The sequence below is a fragment of the Gymnodraco acuticeps genome, unplaced genomic scaffold, assembly GCF_902827175.1.
Source record: "Gymnodraco acuticeps unplaced genomic scaffold, fGymAcu1.1, whole genome shotgun sequence".
Taxonomy (NCBI): Eukaryota; Metazoa; Chordata; class Actinopteri; order Perciformes; family Bathydraconidae; genus Gymnodraco; species Gymnodraco acuticeps.
In genome coordinates, this window is record NW_022989752.1 from 1112772 (window position 1) to 1138267 (window position 25496).

General features: G+C 41.6%; 2 protein-coding genes across 30 annotated transcripts in view; one reads left to right on the forward strand and one right to left on the reverse strand.

Annotated features, from left to right (window-relative positions):
- The window catches only part of dock7 (dedicator of cytokinesis 7), a 55244-nt gene extending 52623 nt beyond the window's left edge, over window positions 1-2621 (forward strand). For 22 of the 28 annotated variants that reach the window (XM_034210621.1, XM_034210742.1, XM_034210751.1 and 19 more), the window contains 4 exons: window positions 61-204; window positions 347-453; window positions 778-945; window positions 1828-2621. In XM_034210621.1, coding sequence (XP_034066512.1) covers window positions 61-204; window positions 347-453; window positions 778-945; window positions 1828-1870 — 462 coding nt within the window. In that variant the 3' untranslated portion in view covers window positions 1871-2621. The remainder of the gene's footprint in view (window positions 1-60; window positions 205-346; window positions 454-777; window positions 946-1827) is intronic. The other 6 variants (XM_034210697.1, XM_034210709.1, XM_034210657.1 and 3 more) reach the window with 1 other exon arrangement.
- Window positions 2622-2683: 62 nt separating this feature from the next.
- usp1 (ubiquitin specific peptidase 1) lies at window positions 2684-25258 on the reverse strand. Of its 2 annotated transcripts, none has more exons than XM_034210780.1 (9): window positions 24971-25258; window positions 20509-20738; window positions 20020-20161; window positions 18718-18816; window positions 18309-18478; window positions 17128-17795; window positions 16795-16953; window positions 11407-11608; window positions 2684-5028 (listed from the first exon to the last, which is right to left on the reverse strand). In XM_034210780.1, the coding sequence occupies exons 2-9, from the start codon at window positions 20670-20672 to the stop codon at window positions 4329-4331; spliced, it is 2304 nt and encodes a 767-aa protein (XP_034066671.1). In that variant the 5' UTR covers window positions 20673-20738; window positions 24971-25258; the 3' UTR covers window positions 2684-4328. The 2 variants fall into 2 exon arrangements, with proteins under 2 accessions (XP_034066671.1, XP_034066663.1); XM_034210772.1 differs by having other exon boundaries at window positions 20020-20164.
- Between the last annotated feature and the right edge of the window lie 238 nt (window positions 25259-25496).

Below are 25496 nucleotides of genomic sequence, written 5' to 3' on the forward strand. Positions count from 1 at the left end.
GTTTATCCAACTCTTGCTCCGCGCCCTTATCCCTAAAACTGCCTCTCTGTCCCTTTCCAGATTATCTCCACCCCCATTGAGGTGGCCATAGAGGACATGCAGAAGAAGACCCAGGAGCTGGCCTTTGCCACCCACCAGGACCCTGCAGATGCAAAGATGCTGCAGATGGTCCTGCAGGGGTCAGTGGGCACAACTGTCAATCAGGTAGAGTTTGGGGATGTCAGGTTTTTATTGGTACATAGAGTGTCAAGGCTTGAGAAGAAGAGGAGCATAAACACAGTGCTATTAGAGGACTATCTCAGGATAAGTGAAGTTTCAGACTAATATTCCTCCTGCGTGTCCTCAGGGTCCTCTGGAGGTGGCTCAGGTGTTCCTGTCAGAGATTCCCAGCGACCCCAAGCTGTACAGACACCACAATAAGCTGCGGCTCTGCTTCAAAGACTTCACAAAGAGGTAGGAACTGTGCTGATCAGTCCACATACATGTCATGTGTCTCGTGGACACACTTTCATGTGGAAGCACACCATAAGGAGAAATTCCGTGATCCATCACCGTAAATAATAAAAAATAACGATCATACATAATTATGAGATTGAGTGTTTTGATTACATAGCATTTGGTGAAAGGTGAGCGTCGGACTCACCTACAGATGACGACTTTAACATGAATGAAAATCTTTGATAAGCTACAAAAAAATGTGTGCAGAGATTCTTTGTCCACGGTAGCACGCATTTATTATTGTACAGAATCCTCAAGGCTCTATTTTCTTTGCCGAAGGTGTGAAGACGCCCTGCGTAAGAATAAGAGCCTGATTGGTCCGGACCAGAAAGAGTACCAAAGGGAGCTGGAGAGGAACTACCACCGCCTGAAGGAGGCGCTGCAGCCCCTCATCAACAGGAAGATCCCCCAGCTCTACAAACCTGTGCTGCAGGTCAACGCCCACAGGTACGACTGTCTGTGGCGATGAGGATCATACAGGGGTCTCAACATACTATATACATGTTTCTGTTTAACATACTTAACTATGACCTTTTTTGGACGTACTAAACTATGACTTTTTTAAGTTGTTGAATTATTTTACTATGACTTTCTATGATATTCTCGGCACACTTTAGTTTTTTAGTCATCTTTTTCCTTTTTCGACATACTATAACATTTTAAAATGTTTGTGATATTTTACTGTGACCTTTTCGGCATTCTTGACGTTTTTATTTTCAACATACTATATTATGACTTTTTTTACTACATACTATACTTTCGACTATTTTTTAACATACTATGACTTTTTATTTAATTTTTTGTTCTTTTTGGAGTTACTTTTTCTAATATTCTGTTCTAATAAACCTTCTTTTTCGAGCCGAAAGATGTTGGGTTAATACGGTGGTCAGTTTAGGGGGTCCTAAAACACTTGGAAAGGTTCTTTAAGAAGCCTTATATTATGTAACTTCAGGGTTCCTGTATTTACCTTTACATTTCGTTTTGGCTGTATAATTAAACAAGTTTTGTTTTTGCTTTTGTAAAAATCATGCAGCAAACGGACAGCTTGACCAGGTAGTTCAGGACTCTCGGACTACTTTCTGTGATGCGGTTTTACGTCTCTCTGTCCTGTGTTTGTATGATTCACGTACAATGCGTCCTTAGAGTCTGGTTAATCTCACCGGCCATATTTCTTTTTTTTAACGGGACTGTAAATATCAGATAGGCCAGCCCAACGACGTTGCTTAGATCACTGCGCTGGAATCCCAGTTATTCCTCCAAATCACTTGGTTGTCCGATGAAAGAAATCTGATATTTGTCTCAATTAAATCATGTTTTTCTCATTTCCAGGGATTCCTTCAGCAGGATGAGTCTTCGCAAGCTTGACATTTGAAGATGAAGAATACACACACGCGCGACAAATTGCAATATTAATTTATTATTGAGTGTAAATAGGAGTGTTTTGAAGGTTGGACAGTGTTTTGGAGAACGTGCTAAAAAGAGAGGCTGAAATGTTGCAGCTTGGTACGTTCCAGGGTCTTCATTTGTTTACAGACAAACTTACACCGCCAGAGAGACGGACATGTGGTTCTGGAGATTAAAGAGGTACCTTGGCATTTAGGATTTGACTTTGCTGGCCATGAGTCAGACAAAGGGATACATCTTTGTATTTATCCCATGCTTCCGCTCAATGAAAGCTCATCATGTAAAACCTTTACTTTTAAACCCAACAGCCTGCTGGATGCAAACTAACAAGCAGACCATAATAACCCTTTGTTGGTTATTAAAGTGCCAAAAGTAACTCTTCTGCCAATCAGTCTGCAGGAAAGGTACACTTTTAAAAGTCAAGGTGTCTTTTTAATATATATATATATATAGTGTGTCAAAAATCTGTATCCAATTTAATGTGTGCACTTTTTTATTACGGTGTCGCGATGCATTTTACAACTTGAACGTTGATGTCATTCAGAACGGGATGGTGAGGAGGAAAAACATGCAAAAGCGGTACCATTATTTATCATGAGGCTTTATTATCATTTTAGTTAAAATAATGTTTTTAAAGTTAGGTACTTTGAACTCCTTGTATAATTTTATGTAGTTTTGTTTATTTTAAATATTTTACAAAATAAATATTTTAATGTTCAGCTGGGTGTGCTTCTTGCTTCTTTGTGTTGTCGTGGGTAACAGAGTTTCAACAGACAGAGAATGTGAAGGTAAAAAGTTTATTGCTTATAGAATGAACCGGTCAACATGAATATATTACAGCTGGAATGAGCTTTAAAGAGATGACACACAGGTCACATTAAAGCAGATCTGTAAGCGGTGTGTTCTATCCCAAAAGACCCCATGTATGATTTACACTGAAATGCATCCCATAATGGCTGTTACCCACCAAGCTTCATAACTGATTCACTCCCTGAAACCGTAGAAACACAGAGGCCGTTTCTCAATGTCGAGTACACATGCTGCAGAGCCACTATTGCAAGTATACTACGTGATCGAGTGGCGCCGAAGGACTGTTTAAATGCATGAGCATTCGGCGCCACTCGATGACGTCGTATACTTGAAATAGTGGCTCTGCAGCATGTGTACTCGACATTGAGAAACGGCCTCTGATGTACAACCTGAGATGAGAAATGTCAGCTTGCCTGTATAATGTTACCTGACTATAATATTACTCTAAGTGATACTTGTTAAAAGCACTGGAGCACAAATAATGAACTTCCTGTTGTGTGTTTTGAGTGTTCACAGGAACAGATTTACAAGTTTGAGAAGCAAATATGAATTTACCAAAGCTATCAAATCCATAACTTAGATGTTCGCTTTCAGTCTTATAAATCTGACACTGAACTCCATTGTTGTCTGATAGCTAGCGGTTCAATCGTTTTGGCTTAAACGCTCTCACTGAGAGGAACTCGACTGAACTCTAAATCAGGAAACGTACCCGTTTAAAGCAGATCCAGATTTCAGGTCTTAGTTTGCACATTCAAGCTGTAAAGGTTACACTAAATTAGATATGAAAGAGGCAGTTTTTTTATAATGTCTTAAATGTATCTTTTAAAAAAAAACTGGATAGCTTATTTATAGAAATATGTTGAACTTGTATGCATCTTCTTCGTGAGACACGCGGCGGCCTGCGTATAGCTTGACTCAACATCTCCGTTTGATGTCAAATGCTATAATTCTAAATGACACAACTTAAACACTAGGTTGTATAAGCAGTCTGTAGATATATTACAAATACATCTTAAGGAATGAGTGCAAAACAGATTCAAAGAGTTGGTGGGCAAAGATTTTACCTGAAAAATATTTCAGGAAAGAAATGCTACATATTGTTATCTCTAAGTTCATGAAGCATTCTCTGTCAATAATAAGAATATCTATTTTCTCTAGTTGAGTAACTGATTCCAAACAAACCGCACTGACTTCTAATTCATGGATTTCAGAACAGTATCCTGTTAGAAAAATACATCTCAACGTGTTGCATTTCATTCCATTGGATTTGAGTTCTAAAGTGCTTTTTAAATGTGTAAAAAGCGACCAAACTCAATCACTGAGAAAACAGGACGTTAGAGACAAGACGGTAACGGGGAAGTCAAAAAGACAGGTCACATCCCAAAAAAAGAGGCTCAAAAAGTCATCACTGAACATAGAAGTTCCCGAATGTCCCCTCTGCAGTGAGGGGGGTCCTGACTGTCCCCTCTGCAGTGAGGGGGGTCCTGACTGTTCGCTCTGTGGGAGAGTCTTCAGTTCAGGTGTTACCATGGCAGCCACAGTATGATTGGCACTGTCTGTACATTGTCTGGGTGCTCAGCTGCCAGAAAGCCCCCGGAGTAAACAGCGTGTTCCCGTTAGGGCTCAGGCATCCGCCTGTAGAACAGCAGGTAGGGGGTCGAGGAGGAGGACGTTTCTGGAGAGCAGGCCTGCAGGAAGTCCTGTTCCTCAAACAAGCGCACCTCAGAGTCATCGAACAGCAGCCATTTGCCCTCGTAGTCCAGGAGGTTGTGCAGAGCCTCTGTGGCCCCCGCCCCCCCACAGGAGGTCTCCTCTCCTGCTTCAGTGTTCTGTCCCATGACAGGTTTCCTGCGCTTGGACCCCTCTGCGGCTCCACTGCTGGAGGACTTCTCCGACTGTTTGCCGCTGCTCCCAATGTCACAACTGGTCAGACTCCTCTGGCCCCCCAGGAGCCCGACCCCCCCCTCCAACAGCTTCTTCCCTACTGTTTTAGCCAAACTGGCCCCTCTCTGTCCCCTGGCATTCAGGCTGAAAGACACCTCTCCATCGTCAAAGTCCGACCCTTCCTCCTTCACCCTCGTCTCCTCCTCCTCCTCCCTCTGCTCCCACAGCTTCACGTCCTTCAGCTCAGACATGCGGCAGTAGGCGGTGTAATGGCCGCTGCTGATGGTGATGCCGCTGTGCATGACCACAGCGAACAGCTGATAGCGCAGACCCTTAGTGGACGAGGGCCGGGTGCACCACTCCTCCAGAGACAGGGTGAGGGGGGTCTGCAGGGGGGTGTTCACTTTGGACAGCCCAGCATACGGGTCCAAACTAGGAGGGGAAAAAGGGAGATGGGTTAATATCTGTGATGGGGATTTTAAAAGTGACACTAAATAAATAACACAAGTCCAAGTGTGTCATGAAAGTGTCATAATAAACACTATCAAACGTAATAACATTTCAGAAAGTCTTCATATTTTACACAATAAAATGTCGTAAAAAGTCTACTAAGTATAGTATGTCATATTTCTTTTTTTTTTTAAAAACATAAAATATCAAAGAAATTGTTTATTATTTCTTAAGAAAATGCCACAGTAGAGTATGCCTTGAACAGTAGAAAAGGTGCTAGGATAATGTGTGTTTTGAATTGGGAAAATAATCCTCTTGGTATACAATAATAGTAATTCAATGTAAAGGAACTATAGTCTGTCTTAAAGGTTGGGTAGGTAAGAATGGAGAAACCTGAGGCCTATACTACGAAGCTGGTTCAACCTAACCTGGATATGTTTGAGTTAGCCGGTTGGCCTAATGTCCAAAACATACGCGCTCTCGCTAAACGGTACTACGACGCGGGTTATCAAGTGGATTGCTCAAGCCAGCCGTGTCCTATCTAGTTAGGTGCGCGTTCACATGAAAGGGGTGGTATCTGGAGCATTCCATTCTATTAATGTTCACGTTCACACAGTCGGTGATTTTTGCCGGCCGTCTTTCCTGCAACGGCAGTTTTTCTGTATTTCCTTTCTCCTGTAATATGACTTGATCACTTTAAACTCAGCACACTGAGCTCTGATTGGTCAGCAGGCAGTGCTTTCACTGAGTTGATCTCTTAGCCTGCAACCTAACCTGCTCCGGGGCAGGTTAGCCGCACAGAATAAGTTACCATGGTGATCTAGCCTGCTAAAAAGAGAACCAGCGTCGTAGGACCGGAAACCCAGAGTTTTCCCTGAAGTTAGCCGGCTAAGCGAAAATCCTGCTTCGTAGTACAGGCTAGGGCTGCACGGTATTGAAAAAAACTGACATCGCGATTTCCCCCCCCCCCTGCGGTATATATTGCGGTTTTTTTAACCCGTTAAACCCCAAAGTCCCGGCGGGTACTTTACTTTTTTTTCTCACGACAGTGTCTCAGGGGATCGTAATATTTAAGAACCTATTAATGTGTTATACCAGATTAACGGAAATAATCTCAGCTAACTGACGATACAAACCATTTTTACCAAAACAAAACACAAGTCTCATAAGAAGCATCTAGATGACCCCTGAGCGAAAAATGCTAACGCACTTTGGCACAGAACTCAAGATAAAAGTACCCTTATTATTACTTATCGTAGCTGCATTTACAAGATATCCGATTAAAGCTGAGGTTCCACAGATTATTTAGGTATATAGTATTATCACTGAGTGATCTGAACTCGGACAGGGGAAGCAAACACAGACATCACAACACGTACCTTTACTTAGCTTATAGGGGAGATGTCTCCCCGTAGCTGTCAATCTGATCAAAAGACGTGTTCAATGGCATTAAAACGAAAAAGAAAAACGCGGCTGAATCGGTTAATCCATAGGTTTTTAACGTCTCTGTATAAAAAAATGATTTAATTTATAATCCATAATTCAATTTTTATGTAAATATCGCAGAGCAAAAAATTAGCTGCTAATGGTAGCCACCGGAGTGACTGCTGCTTCCGGTCTTGGCTATGCGGCAGTCCAGCGCAGTCTAACACACACACACATTACCAAATAAGGAGTGAGAGTGACGCGTAGCCAAAACCGGAAGCTGCATTGAAGCTGCATTGAAGCTTGTGCTCCGATTTTTACATAAAAATGGAATTATGGATTATAAACAATTGCTTCAAAGCCACAGATACATTACCAACCTATGGATCAACCGATTCAGCCGCGTTTTTTCTTTCTCGTTTTAATGCCATTGAACACGTCTTTTGATCAGATTGACAGCTACGGTGAGACGATCTCCCGTAAAAGCTCCGTAAAAAGGTAGGTGTTGTGATGTCTGTGTTTGCTTCCCCTGTTGCGAGATCGGATCGCTTCGATACTATACTTAAATAATCTGTGGAGTCTCAGCTTTAATCGGATATATTGTATGTGCAGTTTCGATAAGTAATAAGGGTATCTTTATTTTGAATTCTGTGCTAAAGTGCGTCAGCATTTTTTTTTTTAAATGAATAAAACCGCACGTCCCTGCGGTGTGAATACCGCGCATGCGCATACCGCGGTTATCGCCATGACACGGTATATCGTTCAGCCCTAGTACAGGCCTCTGCTCGAGTGCGCTAGAATTTGAAAATACACAACCGGAAACAATCGCCCCTTCCTTCAGAATTCCCTACAGAGCCCCTCCTCCAACACACACGAACGCGCACATGACCAATGAGGGGACGAGATAAGTTTGTGCACAGATGGAAGGCTGACAGTTATTTTAGCCGGGCCGGCTCAGATGATTGGTCGTGCTTTTTACAGCGCCACAGCTTCCACAGATGAATTTTTTTTAATGTATTTATTGTCAAAGCATTTAATGTATTCATTGCTATCGGGATGTTAAGAGCATTCCATGGAATATAACAAAAAGTTAATTACCAACCACACCCAGTTGTAAACCCCAAGGTTTACAATTTAAAAAAAAAATTATTTATTTTTTGTATCCTCTGGAGCAGAGAGGAGCTGTGGATTATTGTTATCGTACAGTAACAAAATATTTGTACATTAAAAAGTAATAAAGTACAGTGTTACACTGTACTGTATTACTTTTATTCAAACTGTATTCCCTTCTTAGCATATAGCCTACACTTCTTCCTTTCATTGATACATTTAAATCACCTGACTTTCAGCATATATCATACCTGCTGCAACCCTGTGCTGCTGCTGCTGCTTCTCTCTGCCTCATCCTCTATTGCTGGAGGCAGCTCCACCTCATCTGATCTCTGATATGAAAGCAATCGTGTTATGATCATATTGAGCTATTGGTGTGAGTCTGCTTGTCATACATTGCTGACAATACATTTTAAGAGGCAATTTGTTGAGTCAGTGCCGCTAAATGCCGGTAGCATCAAGCTAGCAAATCCTGCATTAGCCTCACATCAACAGGTGTAGACAGAACATCCAATTATCCTGAGCTAATTTACTGAATAAACCAACTCACATCTCCAGTCTTTTTTTTCACCCAACTCATTAGACTATTCTTCTGCTGGCGTTTCATTGTTGTTTTCTGTCAAATTCAATACTGTAGTTCAAAACCGCGGTACCTGCTCACCACCTGTGAGCTATTTTTAGAATGCACACGCTACGTTCGTTGTTGCGTTCGTTGTTGCGTTCGCGCGAGTCCACCTGGGCAGGCTGTGTGTGTTTTTCTCCCGTGACGATAACGGCTTGAGGTTAAACAATAATAAACGAATTTGACACTGGGACACACACACACACACACACACACACAAACAGGCAGACAGCAGAGCTCGGGGCAATAATGCAGATTTGTTTGACTTTTTTTACACTTTGTTGTTCTCCTCCTTTCCTCTGCTCTTGTCTCTTGATTGTGAGTGTGTGCATTCGTGTGTGTGGGGGCGGAGCCCCGCCCTTCAGAAACAGAGCGGAGGGAGAATGTGAATACGCAAAGCAGTGGACACTGAAACATGCACATACATTGGATAAATAACATAAGCGTTTAGTTTATTTAATAAAAGAGCACATGTTCAATGTGAAAAGTGCCCGTAGATAGATTACTTCAGTTGCAATTTGGTGCTATATATATATATATATATATATATATATTATTATTTTTATTTTTTTAAATGAGAAAAACACCTTGAATTTCAGGCGGGGCGCGGGGCTCCGTTGGCAGGGCGCAGCGCCCCGCCAAGACAATGGTAGGGGAAACACTGACACCTTTAATGTGATGATTGCAATATACAGGGTTCTTACACCTTTTCCAAAGTCAAATTCAAGCACTTTTCAAGCATTTTCAAGGTGCATTTTCCAGCTTTTCAAGCATCTTACAGCTGTTGTAAATTACATATTTATATACACATACTCAAATGATTATTTCCCTACCTCACATTAAATCAGATGTTCTTTATGCTATAAACAACCAAATGTGTGTTTCGTGATAGCCTTCTACACGAGGATGAAAAATTAAAGAAAAGAAAACTAAGTTTAATATTTCAAAATGAGTGACCCATCTGTATGTCCCATATAACCTGTCTGAGCCAATATAAAACAATCAGCCAAATAACTTTTCAATACATTATTGATTACTATTTTTGAGGTACTTTTAGGTTGGCAGTAAACACAAGTCAGAGGTACATGGTGTACTTCTACTCCACTACAGTTCAGAGGTACATGGTGTACTTCTACTCCACTACAGTTCAGAGGTACATGGTGTACTTCTACTCCACTACAGTTCAGAGGTACATGGTGTACTTCTACTCCTCTACAGTTCAGAGGTACATGGTGTACTTCTACTCCACTACAGTTCAGAGGTACATGGTGTACTTCTACTCCACTACAGTTCAGAGGTACATGGTGTACTTCTACTCCTCTACAGTTCAGAGGTACATGGTGTACTTCTACTCCTCTACAGTTCAGAGGTACATGGTGTACTTCTACTCCTCTACAGTTCAGAGGTACATGGTGTTACTTTACAGATCAGGATGAATGATGTGAAATATAATCAAGTGTTAAATCTTTAGTTCCACCTGGAGTAAATCCACCAGCTACCCTGCAGTACACAAAATCATTCAAACTAGCTGCACCTTTACCAGCTTTGAGAACACTTTCATGATCAATCATTATAAAACATATCATATATATTATTACGAATACTTTTCTACTTTCACTTGAGGAATATTTTGAATGCAGGACTTTTACTGTGACAGAGTATTCCTACACTCTGGTACTTCTATTTTTGCTAAGTACAAGATCTGAGTACTTATAATTTCACTACAAGATCTGAGTACTTCTACTTTTACTCAAGTACAAGATCTGAGTACTTATAATTTCACTACAAGATCTGAGTACTTATACTTTTACTCAAGTACAATACCTGAGTACTTATTCCACCTCTGGTAGCGTATTAGTCTGAATTGTAGCCACACAATCACGCAGAGCTGCATAGAAATAGACTCACAATGGTAACAAGTGGAAAATAATATTTACAAATGTGTACAATGATTTGTAGGTAATGCTGACTACTCAAGACACCTGACTTATACATCTTCAAAGGAAGACTGTGTTCATTCTACAATTACATGGGATTAAAGCAACATGTAGTTTTACTTGTATAATACTTCAATTTTATATAAAAGACAGTTTGTTTTCATCTGTTTTCAAATAAACAAAGTCTTGGCTTTCAGAATATTAAACTTGTTTCGGCAAATTCAGATGATAAATACAACTTTGAAGCTTCGGCATAATTACAAGCGGAGAACTGAGTAACTTAACGTCACAGCAGGCATAACAACAGCTGGTGTTTCTTGTGAGTGTTTCCCCGGGAAACAAACGCAAAAATACACAAACACACTCGCGAGCTTCCCCCAGACCAGTAATACAAACGAAAATGTGTCTTCGGGTCAATGTGACTGATTTCTATAGAGCAAGTCACATTTGGTTTAGGCACGAAACATACTACCAGTAGAAATACATTGCTTTCAAAATCGCTCTGTGTCAAATCAATAGATTATATTTCGTGACTATAACACGAAATGCCGTGAGTGCTTCATCCTCTGAACACCACACGATGGCGACTGTAACGCACATAACATAGGTACGCTCCTCTGAAATGATTGTCCCCTGCAATTATTATTATCCCTCAATCGAGTTCGCTATTCAGCTAGCTAACGTTAGCTTAAACAAACGTAACATGCAACGTTAGCCTAATCTAAAATGCTCTACTCCGGCGTACCTTTCATGGCTCGTCAGCGCAGACTCTCGCATCGTTATTTTTGCAAACTTTGCAGGAGGCTACTCGTGGGCTTGACCCTCGTCTTAGCCATGGCTTGTATTTGTCTTCTGCTAGCCAACGCTCGTTGAAACTGCAACCTCCTGGCACACAGTCATCTATCACTCATCAGAATGCCCAGGTCACACGTAACACAAACTCTTGCAGGTCGCGCGCATAGCGCGGGAAGGCCGCAGCGGAGCTGTTTTATGTAGAAGCGAAGCAATTATTTTTATTTTAATCTAAAAAGCGAACTATTCAGTCAGACAGCAATTTATTGTAAAAGTAAAGCATTTACTTTATCTCAATTTCAAGCACCATTCCCAAAATTCAAGCACTTTCCCAACCTTGAAAACACCACGTCAAATTTCAAGCATTTTCAAGGATTTCAAGCACCCGTACGAACCCTGAATATACTAAGCCATGAGAAAGTCTTAGTACAGAAGGTCAAACATTGTTATAGTACACAGTTCTCCTGAACTCACTCGCAGCCGTTGGCAGAGAAGCGCTTCAGGTGGATGGTGATCACTTCAGGAGTTTTGTCGAACAGCAGGCTCCTCTCGGCCTCGGTGTAGTGGTGACACGTCTCACAGAAGTATTTGTCCTCCCCGACGATTCGCTCCACCGACGCAAACTGACCAATGGCCCACTTCAGAGTCTTCAGCTCCGGTTTGGGATCAGGAGACACTGTGGGGAGAGAGAATAACACTCAGTAAATTATTATCAGTTATTATTTTTCATCTGAATCGTTATCTGGAAGAAAAGCTGTGCAGATACGTTTGAATTCAGAGCTCGACATTAAGGACTGCCCGATGGCCCGGGGCCATCTAGTATTTAGCTCGGGCAATGAAGCCTCACCTGCTGGTTGCCCGATCGGGCAATCTATTATGCCAGTATCATGCGGATCCAGTAATGAGTGACCCGACAGTAAAACTAAACATATCTATAACTAGTTTAGGTAGTTTGAGAGTTAATTAAAATAGCTACGTGTGATATTCTAACCTGAAGTGTGTGTTTTGTCCGCTCACCGCTGCATGTGATCATGCAGAGCTGCGTGTCGAGTCTCGACTCGTCAGCAGCAGCTGATCTCTCTCTCCCGTCAGATTAGACTTCACTCGCGTTTATGTCCATATCGATCAGATCCAGCTAGTTCTAGCTAATGATAGGACTACCTGCTTATTAAAAGACACCTAAACAATAAGTGTCGCTATGCAACTGGGTGAGGCCACAAAGTATAGCGCAGCATTATGCATTTGTTTACATGCCCACCGGAACCCCGAGGCATTACCAACACAGGGGTAGACATTAAGGGTAAAATTCCACTGGCACTCCGGGCCGGTGGAATTGTATTGTCACTGGCCCCACCATTGTAACCACGGAGCATTCGTCCAAAAAAAATCGACTAATAATGAAGAAAATTAACACATTTGTTGCAATAGTAATTTATGCACTAACTACATTACTACTTGCACTACAACATTTGAATCATCAGTTCTTCCTCATTTTCCTCAATTGTTCATATTTGGTTTATTAAAATAATGATATTGTGGTCATTGTTAAAAAATGTCTGCTATTATGAGTATTATTATTTGTATAATGCGCTTTCTGCCTTCCTGTCATTAGGAGTTAGACATGTAATGGCTATAGATTAGATTAGATCCTTCATTATCCTAAACTGCTGGGACATTTCCCTAGCAATACCTTTATATTGTCTACTCTTCACTTACTTGTCAGCATAGGTCGGCACAGAGCCGACAGAAGACCTTGTTTATACGGCATCATATTGAGAGGTGCAGTGACGCATCCTAAAACCAGGAAGTAAGCTGCTGGTTCCCTCAACAAAAAGCAATGGGATTTCTCCACAGGATTCTGGAAAATAGCTGGAAATAAGGTCTGTGGAAAACAAACCTGTTTGATAAATAGTGCTGTAGCGACGCGTCGACGACGTCGACTTCAAAATATCGTCGACGACATATTTCCGTGTCGCCACCATAGACTGTATATATGGTCGCCACACACACGTGGGTCACCCAAAGCAACAAGCAGTTCGCAATCGCACTTCTAACACAATGGAGACTGAAACGGCTATCACCTCCTCCTCACAGGATTGCGCACGAAGCCCTCAAACGAAAACATCTCGCCCTAGGTCTTCAAAAGCATGGGAATATTTTAAAGTTAGTCCAAAACGCAAAGATATTTATATATTTATATCTCACTGAGACTGCTGCTTGACCGGAAGCAGCAGCTAGCTGTGGTGGCAACCATTAGCAGCTAGCATTTGCTCTCCGATTTTTACATAAAAATGGAATTATGGATTATAAATTCAATAATTTTTGTATACATAGACGTTAAAAACCTATGGATTAACCGATTCAGCCGCGTTTTTTCTCATTTGAATGCCATTGAACACGTATTTTGATCAGATTGACAGCTACGGCGGTGAGACGATCTCCCTAGAAGCTCTGTGAAGGTACGTGTTGTGATGACTGTATTTGCTTCCCCTGTCGCGAGTCCGGATCACTCAGTGATGATACTATGTACCTACATAATCTGTGGAGTCTCAGCTTTAATCGGATATCTTGTATGTGCAGCTACGATAAGTAATAAGGGTACTTTTATCTTGAGTTCTGTGCCAATGTCCGTTAGCATTTTTCGCTCAGGGGTCATTTAGATAGCATTTTAGTTTGCTTCTTATGAGACTTGTGTTTTGTTTTGTGTTGGTAAACATGGTTTGTATCGTCAGTTAGCTGAGATTATTTCCGTTAATCTGGTATAACACATTAATAGGTTCTTAAATATTAAGATCCCCTGAGACACAGTATCGTGAACAAAATTGTTTTTACATTACGTTTTTTATGAATTGAACAACAGAAAAATAATCGTTCGATTAGTCGACTAATCGATCAAATAATCGCCCGATTAATCGTTTTCAAAATAATCGTTTCCCCCCAGCACTATTGATAAATGCACGTTTTGTTCAGCCGGATAATCTCCACATGTCTACCCTACTTTTATAATTTTCGAATCATAAATCTAATCGATAGATTACAAAAGGGTTTTAGGACGCGTCACTGCACCACTAGAAGCCAACTCAATCGATCAAGCTGAAACTTTCTCTCCCTCTTCTTCTCATACTCCCTGTCACTCTCCTTTAACTCCTCCGGTGTTGTAAATACTCCTGTTGTCTGATGTGTTCAGACTCAAGTCCTGTGTGTGATGCCACATTCAGGACATTCAGTGTCCTTTCTTAACAGAAGACCGTTGCTAGAAGCTGCAGCTAGACTGCAGAAGCATTCTTTTTTTGTTTTTGAGGATGGAACAACTTCACACACAGATATAGGGAGGCTAGACCTATACAATTCATTTATTTTGGTTTATAAATGAATGTCAAGACATTTATGTTATTGATTTCTGAAGCACTTTCTAAATAATAAAAAGAGAGTTCATATGTATTTACTGCATGTATGCATTGATGAAAAATAAGCCATGGGCAGTAATATAGAAAATTGAGGATGCAACGCATTGGTATGAATCGTGATGCATCGTGATGCATCGGGATGCATCGGGATATCGAATTGAATCGAATCGTTGACAGGATAATCGTAATCGAATCGAATCGTGAGACCAGTGAAGATGCACAGACCTACTAAATAGTGCTTCCGGGCCAGCGGGCCATTTATAATGTCGAGCCCTGCAACAGATCAACGCACAATCAACCCATACAGGACATCTCTTTCTCCACATTAAGTGTTAGACATTAGAATTGACTATTCTTGTCTGTCACATACTCTTCTTGTCTGTCACATAAGTGGCGCAACTGAAGCGGTATTGCGCTAAAGGGAAATTATTTTGACCGAAGAGATTTAGATTTGCCGGCTAACGGGAACTCTGACGTCGCCATTTTGTGTGCTTCGCGGATGCGCTCGGCTCCTCTCGACTGCTGCTCGGTCAGCTTCCGGATGAGGAGGCATTCGTTCGACCAACTTACAGTAGATACTAGGGGTGTAACGGTTCACAAACATTTCGGTTCGGTACGTACCTCGGTTTTTTGGTCACGGTTCGGTTCGGTACGTTTTCGGTACAGCAGAATTTTTTTTCACAAAATAAAACATATATATATATATTTTTTATTATTATTAAACTGTGAATAATGCATTCACTCAAATAAATACAAAATATAATAAAATAAACATTAAGGTGCAGCATTTCGATGAACTGAAATAATCTGTATTTGAACTTTACTGTAGGCTACTAGTACTCACAAAACATAAACTATTAGTTTTGGGTTTTTTATTTTTTATTAAACTGTGAATCTTCACTAAAAAAAAAATAAAATAAACATTAAGGTGCAGCTTTTCGATTCACTGAAATAATCTGTATTTGAACTGTAGCCTACTGTACTAGTTCCTAAGCAGCCAGCTTGACATTAGGACTTGCTTGTCATTGTATTTTCATGTTTTTTTAAAGAAAAATTAACTTGTCCACATTGCTTGCTGAAAGGGCAGATCTGCTGGCACTAACAATGTCTCCTGCTGTGGAGAACACCCTCGCTAGGGACAGAGGTAGCAGATACAGCCAGGTAGCGCTTTGCTAACATGGCAACATAAGGATATTTGGTGTTTGTAACAGCTTTGGCTCGGTCTGAACTCTCTGCGAGTGGTGGAGGCTTACATGCTAGCGGGAGTTGGGTTTGCACTTCAGTCTTTTTTTCTTTTGGTACCGGTGATATTCACGTTCGGGTGATGCCTTTTCAAATGAGTGTGCTAGCTTGATGTATTGCCAGCCGCGTAACCAATTTTAGTTGAACAATGCCGACAAACAGCTTTGGTTCGGTCCACCTGTCTTTGTCCTTCATCCTTGTACGTAACTGCGAAACCAAAATGTTCTCAAACCGGAGACTTCAATGATGCTGGAGGATTTTCGAGCTCAACTTTATCTGCGTTCGCCATTTCGACAGTTCCTCAAATTACTAACTACATTTGAACGCATCCCTCTGACCAGCTCTCATAGTATGCCTCTCATCCAATTAAATGACTTGCTCGCTCTATGACGCGTTGAACCCAATGTGAGCAAATTACTCTGAATGCTGCGACGCAGCACCTGAGATTACTTCCAAAAAGTTGTTCACGTTCTCAATTTTTTACGTTTAACGTTATATTCGTTCGGTACACTTCGGTACACACCTGTACCGAACCGAAGGGCCCGTACCGAATAATTTCGGTATGGGTACGTGTACCGTTACACCCCTAGTAGATACCATTACAAACATTTTTAACAGGGGTCATAATAGTGTAAATAATGTTTGTTTTGGCAGTTATAACTGAATGTAATGTGTTCTACTTTTTTACATCTGGGAAGGCATTTGCCTTCATCAGATGGAAAGTGTCTTGACCAACAACTTAAGTATTTCTTATAGCTATGCAGGGCATGCAAACACAAACAAGAACAAACAAACAAGTGAAATGAAGAATAAAATTGAAATTGTACATTATAATATTGTGGTGGTTCATCTTATAATTCAGTCTAGAGAATGCACCAGACAGCATCTAAGACCTGCAAACATCTAAATGTTCTAGGGGGGTTCTAACCCTTCGTGCGTAATTTCGTCCGCACGCATTTTTCAGGGCAATCTCTATTGGGCTGAAGGCCATCTGTAAATTAGCTTAGATGGCCCACAGGGCCATCTCCCAAAATCCTTAATGTCATGCAGTGGAATTCAAATTGGATTTGTCAAAAGGTGACCTCAAAGAAAACCTCAAGAATGTGTTTGTCATTACCCACTTCACCCATGCTTAGAGCTTTAAATAAATCATGGTAGAGGGACTTCCATTAGGAACGAGTGCAAACTGAATATAAGCTGAAGGGCCCCTCACCCTCAGAGAGGTCGTCGGGGCTGCTGGGCTCCTCGTCCAGCACGGGGACGCTGATGTCCTGGAAGTCTTCTCTCCTCTCAGTGAAGCTCTCACACTCCAGGCAGCGCGTCCTCAGCACCAGGCAGCCCTGGAACAGCTGCTCCATCAGGTCCAGCCCCTCTGGAGGGAGAGAGACACACACAGTTTATGAGACATGTATCCTTTCTACAACATGTATAATTAGAATGTCCTATACCTGGCCATATAGATTTCCAATATCAAATCAATGCTTGTTATGTTTCTCCTCTGCTAAAAGCGCCCCGTCCTGTTCCTCTAACAGTAATGATGTCGTACCTTGAGGTTCAGCCGTCTTCTTGTCCTCAGCAGTGTGTCCTGCTCTCTCCTCGCTGCTCCTCTCGATGGCGACAGCGTTCTCCGGCTCTGCTTTGCTTTGGTTCTTCACAGAGCTGATCTTCCCCACGCTGAGGAACTTGGAGAAAATACTGGGTTGTTTCCCAGAAGGCCTCAGCCAGCTCAGCTTAGACTTCTTCTTTCTTTTCCCCTCTGCCTCTTTCGAAGCCTTGTCGCCTTTCCCCTCCCCGTCACTCCCATCCTCCTTGTTCAGTATCTTCGTCCCTTCCTCCTCCTCCTCCTCTCCATCTTTGTCTTCTTTGTTGTCCACCGTGATTTCATTCAAGGACTTCCTCTTCGAACGAGTGAGGGGTTTATTATCCCCTGCATCAGATTTCTTGGCCTTGAGGGATTTTGGCTTCTTTTTGGCATTTCCCACCTCGGTGTCGCTCTTCCTCTTTCCGCTGACCTGGCCGTCCTCTTCTTTGGTCAGGGTGCTGCTGGCCGCTGAATCAACACCGTGCTCAGGTTTCACCTCAGATTCCTCTGAATCCTCCGTCTTTAAATCCTTTCTGATGGTGTCACAAGCCTCTTGGATATATCCCAGGATGCACTGCAGGACCTCCTGGGCGTCGTGCTGAAGATAGCCTTCGTACATGGGGTTCAGCTGCCTGCAACACACAGAGTCAGGTTACAATTGGTTAACTTGTAGAAAAACAATTATTCTTGAAACTATTTTAATGACTTATATAAGAAGTCTTTGATTCTGACAGATAATGTCCTCGTTGTTGGTCCCATCGGAGGCTCTGATTGGTTCCCCTGCTGGAAATATCCATTCACAAGACCCACCCATTGCTCTAACAATAGGTGGCATCATTACAAGCATTTGATAGGCCTAGTGTAACAAGTAATTGAATTGGCCTAATGTAATGAGTCGTTGGATTGGCCATGGTACAAAGTTAATTATGATATGCAACATACAATACATTGAACTAGCTTATCTGCTCCACTACAATACATGGTTAACGGGAATACAAATATTACTTTAGATTTGTTTTAGCTTGTAAAAAAAGGAAACATTTGCTGTTGTTTTAGTTTCTATTGCTGAAAAATAAATTGTTTTCATTAAAAGATATGAAAAAAAAAGAGACAGTCATCAGGGCCTCATTTAACCACATGACTACCTGAGTGTGTTGAGTATTTTGCGAGGTGGTGTAGCGAGCTCTCCCTCGGTGAAGCTGTCGGGGTTCAACAGGAAGCTGGACTGCAGCTGCTGCACAGATGTGATCAGACTGTTGAAGCTGCCCAGGAGCTCAAGCTGAGGCGGCAGAGCCTCAGAGGAATCTTCTGACTGCTAAGAAACAAAACAACAACATTATAAAACAAGGGGTCTGAATTGTAGCTTAATTCTACTAAAAATAATTATTGTTAAAAATATAATTACAACTGATATGATAACAGAAGCACTATACAGTGTCCGATTGTTATTTATAAATGCCCTACCATTTAAAATGCAAAACGTATGATTCTTACATTTCAGAAGCCCTGGTTCTACATTTTGTTTAATAGAAATCTCATTTATATTCTACCAACCTCTTCATTTTGATCCATTTCTTCTGGTTTGTCCGTACTTTTCGACAGGTTGTACAGTTTCTTTATTCCTTCTCTAAGCCCTGGGCAGTGGTACAGCACCTGGAGGAGAAATCAGACATAACATCTAAATCCTATTTAAAATGATCCATCTGCACAAAAAGCTGAAAAACACTTCCTCTAATTGTTTACAGGTATGGACTATTAACCCTGCTTGTGGTTTCTTAGAGAATAAAAACAAGTGACTCTTTGAACGTGTGCTGTGAGGATGAAACATAGCACTGCTGAGCAGCTATGCCAAATGATGTGTTAACAGTAGGGATGGGAATTTGAAAGCAAATGTATATTCGACCCCCCAAAAAACCGTTAACCGATTAACCGAAATGTACATATCCTATAAAAAAAAAAAAATGTGAGAAAAAATGTTTACAAAAAACAATATATATTATTTAATTTTCAGAAAATAAATAAATAAATACTGAGCCTCTCAGTCTGACAGGAGAGGACTCTCCTCCGCTTTGTTGTTGAAAAAACTCCTTATATGCGTTAGCGTAGCTCACTAGCACCAGAAGCTAACAACAACGAATAATATGTAATCAACTTCCACTCCCAAAGAAAAAAAAGAACCTGAATAATTTCAAATATTCGATGAATCGTTCCATGATCCCTAGTTAACGGTGAGCTTTATTGTTATTGACAAAGAAAGCAATGTTGTTTCCTTGACAAATTGACATATTTATTGGTAGCTGGTTCATAATTATTTAAGCAAGACAGGGCCTGTATCTTGGCATTACATGTTTACATGATTCGTTTAATTTGATGACAAAACGTAATCCACGATGATGGCCGGATGAAATGCATCACAATATATTTAAGCAATAGCTCACGACAGGCCGTGGTATATGCTCATTATATCACAGCTAAGGGGCGTGGTTCGGCCCGACGCGAAGCAGTTTGCTTTTCAGCCCAACGGTATACTGTTTTTCTCAGACGCGGAGGGATACTGATTTGTTGTGAAAAGTAACTTACAATTCTACCCGTGGTATACGCTCAGTATATCATGGCTAAGAACCAATCAGATTGTTTGATTTGACTTGTCCGTTTTATAATTGTGTATATATCTTCCAATTGGCATGTTTTCTCTAAAGAAACGGCATTTCATGAGACTGTTTTCAAATATAAATGACCCTCATGGTTGCCTGTGTTTTTACTGAGTTGAGTCATACACTTCAATGTGTAAAGCATGATCCTTTCTAACTGTATTACATACGATATACATCCATTCTGTCTCTGGGGATGCCCCACCTGTAGGATGCTGTTCAAATAGCAGGTGTTGCCCAGGTTGTTGAGCCCCACAAATGGCACCAATGTATCCCTCTTATCAGACGACAGGAGAAGGCCAGGAGAGGCAGGACATGGAGAAGGACTGGGCACCACCTGATCACAGCTGCTGCACAGTGGAGACCACAATATCATTTACATTTAAATGAAAGACAAACATCATCAAACATCAGTTATTTGTTTCATCCCTGCAGTTTTACTGGGGCTGCACTCATTCGCCATGGTTGTATCTCTACCCAAATATCAATATAGAAGATATCCTTGTCTACATATATTTTTGAAATGATCAGACAATGTGATGTAATTGTGTTAAATGACTGGCTGGCATGTATTTGGCAAGGACCAACAGACAGCATAACTACACACGTCATACCTCAACAAAATGTCTGGTTATATCAGTGTTTTGAACTTTGTATGACCAAAAATAAAACCACAATGACAGCCCATACGCACCTCGCTTCAGGCTCCACATGTTTAACGGTTTTGGGCTCATCTGCTAGAGGTTCAGAGAAATCCAGAGCCCGTTTAGCTTCTTTCTTCTGGAGGAACTTCAGAGACAGTTTGCTCTTCTTCACGGGGCTCGCCACCGCAGCATATTCCCCCTTAGGACCTGGCATCTTTCTTCAGGTACTGTCACCTTAAGGAGGATATTTTTCTCTACAGAGAAGCAACAGCGCACCTCACTGGTAAAAAATAAAAAACACAGTTGTATTTCAGTGGGCGCCATCAGAATTCAAGTAACTACGGTACAACCGAGTGAGTGGGCCATTTTAACGTAGACATCTCTGGTTCACTTAAAGAGCCTGTGACAGCATCCCAACAACTGTTGTGCAATGAAATATTGGGCTACTAGTCATCTCGAACCGTCAGTTTAAAAAAGATGGTGCGATACCGTTATCGACTCATTTTGAAGTTTTGGGGGAAGCCGGAAGTGACGTCAATGCGGGAACGCTTCACTGTGCGGCGAGAGAGCCAAACACGGACAAAGTGTGTTGTCATGCGTAGAAATGGTGAATTACTGAGTTTAGGCACGTTAATAACGTTTTAATGAAGTTGACGACAGTATATTCATATTTGTCAGTGCTTTCATGTCAATTCGGCGAACATAAACATAAATGATCGTGGTGAAGATGATGATTACATTAGGATTCAAAATCGGTAGTGAGAGCTACTGAATTTCCTCCCGTAGGATGTGATATAAAAACAAATCGATTATTGTTGTAGTTGTAAACTCAAGTGGATGAAACTACATTTATTAGTGCTTTCATGTCAATTCGGCGAACATATGATAGATTAAATGATCGTGAGAATGATGATTAAAAATCGTTTGTTTGAACCGGTCTGCATTTCCTGATGAGAAAACAAACCGATGCTTGTTGTAGTTGTAGTACACCAACATGGATTAAACGTGTGGTTTTTTTTTACCACAATGTTGGGGAAATTAATGGATAAAATGCACGGATTATTATTATTATTATTCCCACTCCGATCGGGACACCAGGTCCACCGTTTCCCCGCAGCGAGGCTCCCCCCGTTGACAGTTTACGTGGGCTGGGTGCAGTGGGGGACTGGCCATCGGGACCAATCCCGATGGGCCGGTACCGAAGTGGGCCGGTCGGATAAGTCACTAGCACATCCCCCATAGGCGGCGCGTGAGGCTCAGGTTTGGGAAGGCTAAATGACTTTTTTTACCTGACGCTGCCCGCCTCCAGCGTCTATAGAAAAGAGATAAACTCAGTGTGCGGAGTTTAAATCTCTCAAGTCATATTTCAGGATAAAGGAAATACAGTTTGAACTGCTGTATGCAGAGAAGACGCCGACGCCGACGTGTAGCACTTATCATTCATATTACATCATCAATCAGATCATCGATCATATAATATCATAATATATCATATATTTCCTTATCTGAGTCAGCTTCTCGAGCCGTATCTGGCCGTGCAACACTTACAGTGTCACATACTGTATGCAGAAGTATTATTTTAAGTAGGGATGCACCGAATATTCGGCCACCGAAAATTATCGGCCGAAAATGGTTAAAAAGGCCCTTTCGGCCGAAAGGGTTTTAGCACCGAAAAAATATCACCGAATGTCAGAACAGACTTACGTTGGTAACCTAACGTGTTGTTGTGATGACGTAATAAAGACGCGGCGACCATGCTCGCGGCTAGCTCACAGGGGGGGGAACATTGAGCTTTGTCATCGAGATTGCCCTGAGCCTTTAACAAATCGTATTAAATAATCTGATGACAGACTGTAAACAGAATAGCTGAAATTTTAACAAACTAAATAACTCAGTTAGCCTACCTCTAATCATTAACCCATGTTTGTATAATGTAGGCCTAGTTAACTCCGTGTGTTGCTGCTAGCATACATAAAACAGAATAGCTGAAATTTTAACAAACTAAATAACTCAGTTACCTCTAATCATTAGCCCATGTTTGTATCATGTAGTTAACTCCGTGTGTTGCTGCTAGCATACATAACACCTGACGTGGAAACGTTACTCGTGATGGAGCTACAGAGCTGCTAGAAAGACGGTCGAACCCGGTACATTCCTCCGTCTGCATGCGGTGCACTTTTGCTAAATGTTTAGACAAATTGCTCGTGCTTACATGCTAAACTCTTATTGCACTTATGGTAACAAGTATTCTCCACATCGAGACAGGTAAAGTTTAACCACATAAACTGCCCCGCCCCCTCGCACACAGACGGGGGAGAGATCTCGTCTGATCGAAAATACATCATAGACGCATTTGTTGTCTTTGCATATTAGAAACGAGTTGGCGACACTAAGACTGCGATATAATGTTTTTTAGCAATAATACATGACATATATAAATGTACTGTATGCATTCAAAAGTGCTGAATAAATGTTTTATGGACCCATAATAGTGATTATTATTTAAGTTAAGTTTTGCCATAATCATGTCTATTTCCATAATCAGGTAGCTGAACAACATTGGTAAAAAATGTATACATTATATATATATATATTTCTATTAATCATTTTCGGCCTTTCGGCATTCGGTTTTCGGCCAACTGTTTCCTATTTTCGGTATCGGTTTCGGCCAAGAATTTCCCATTCGGTGCACCCCTAATTTTAAGCAACATATTATGTTGACGAAACACTCGAGTCAAATGTAATTAAAGTCAGATCCACTGTGTCTAACGGCCCGTCTACACTACAGGCGTCAAAAAATGCTTTCAACGCTTCGCCCATTCATTTGAATGGGGTGACGTAGGATATTTTCAAACTTCGCCGAACTGCATTGTGGGTAGCATGGCAAGGCGTTGCAAGCATCGCGAGCGTCGATCGGCGTCAAAAGTTGAACAATGTTCAACTTTTGAGGCTCGATGCTTGCTCGAAGCTGGCGTCAGCCAATGAAATCCCGTTTATGCAAATCTGCCAGTACAAGCGAGCCAATCAAACCGCGTGTATGCTGGGAGAGACTACGCAGGTCATTTCCTCATATTCAAAAAAATGGAGGGAAAATTCATTATAGCGGTAGTGAATCACCCGGTGCTGTATGATCAGTCTCTGTTCATCTACCGGGATACAAACCGGAGGAGCGAGGCATGGAGGGAGGAGGCAGAGACAGTGGGTGAAACTGGTAGGTTTTCGCCTGTTTGGGGATTTTATATCCAGTTTACTTCGTTTTAACATTGCTATTGCTTTGTATGTCGGGGGCGGGAGATTCATGTGATTGGTTGTTGGTCGCGTTGCTCGCAAAAAATCGCCAAGCCTCAGACACGCCCAGCTTCAAGCTTTTTCGACGCCTGTAGTGTAGACGGGCCATTAGACGTGAACGCGCTCTCAGCTGGAGAGAGAAAGCCTGGCTTGATTTACCGAGTTGATAACCAGCATCGTAGGACCGCTTAGCGAGATCTCGTTTGTTAGTTTGTTGTTGTTAGTTTGTTTGTTACTCAAACATATCCAGGGTATGTTGAACTGGCTTCGTAGTACAGGGCACAGGTGGCTAGCAGCGCTAATGTCAAAGACACAGATATTGCATTATATTTGTATTTTACCAGGATGCAGTGACACAAATATTTACATATTTACATGTACTATCTACAGCACCCGCCGCCCCTGACATCCCCCACTCCCCCGTTGACAATTTACTAGCGGTACCGAAGTGGGCCGGTCGAGAGTCCCGGGATGATTTTTAGTCCCATTCCACCACTGGCTACATGACCGTATGATCGCCCATATTGATGCACCTAATTCCTAAACTTCTAACAGATACAACATAAACCGATCCTTCAGCCTCATATGAGCTCTCAGACACGTTCAACATTAAACTGTCATCGCTGTCTGAGCTTGCTGCTGTGTGCGCCATCGTGCGTTTACATGCAGATGCTGGGATCCTGAACGGTGCAGCTGGAGCGCTGTGCCCGCAATGACGTCACACATAATTTGGCGGGACTTGAAGAATCCCCGAGAAGATCCAGAAAATGGTCAACATTGAAGGGCAGATGAATGGTTATCAAAGTACAAATATCCAAAATCAGTGCAGTAACGGTTTTCAAGGGGACAATATTTACTCAAATTGAAGGGTTTGGATGATGGGGGAAACTCGTGTCACGGGCTCTTTAAGTCCAACCCGGTTGTGAATAACGGAGTGAATAACGAATAATATAATATGTTAGGCGGCTAACGCTAATTTACTGCACCTTCATTTACATTTGAAATGTAACCGTTAACAGGAGGAACCGTCGTGTTATGAGCGTTTGGAATTAGCAATGGCGTGAGTAATAATCTGCAGTTTGCAGACAACACAGCCTAAACTGGGTCAAAACGGTGAAGAAGTGGGAGGAGAAAACAGCAGCACGCCGTTTCTAACAGTTCACTTCAACAAAACTAACTCTCAATATCCCTACAGTGTCTACTCTACAGCTCTTTGATGCTTACCTGGATGAGTCATTCCTGATAGAACTTTAAATATGTCACGGAATATCCAGTCTTAGAGATATTTACACGGAGATATTTACAGAGTGTTTGGCGATTCAGGCAATGCAGCAGCAGAAGTTGCCGCTTTTTCCTGAAGGAAGACCGACTGTGGGCTACACTGCCGGGAAACACCGACACGAAAAACACAACATCTGTCAAAAATATCAAATGAACAGCCACTCCTTGATATTGAACGTATATCTGACGTATACGTAAAGCTTGTAAATGTGTATACAATTCATTAAAAATGTATAACTATCAAGAGTCACACTTCATAAAGCAGGCTCATATTTAGTCAACTTTTTAATTTAGGACCCAATAGCTAGCTTCAGGCGCCATTTGTGTAGTCCTCTATCAAGCTGCGTAAAGTTAGATTGAACAACATCTACAACTGTTGTCAATTCTTCATTAAAATTAAAAGTGAAAAAGGACTTGATTCAACATGAATCCATCACATGATCTCCATTTAATAAAAAGTCAAATTAAG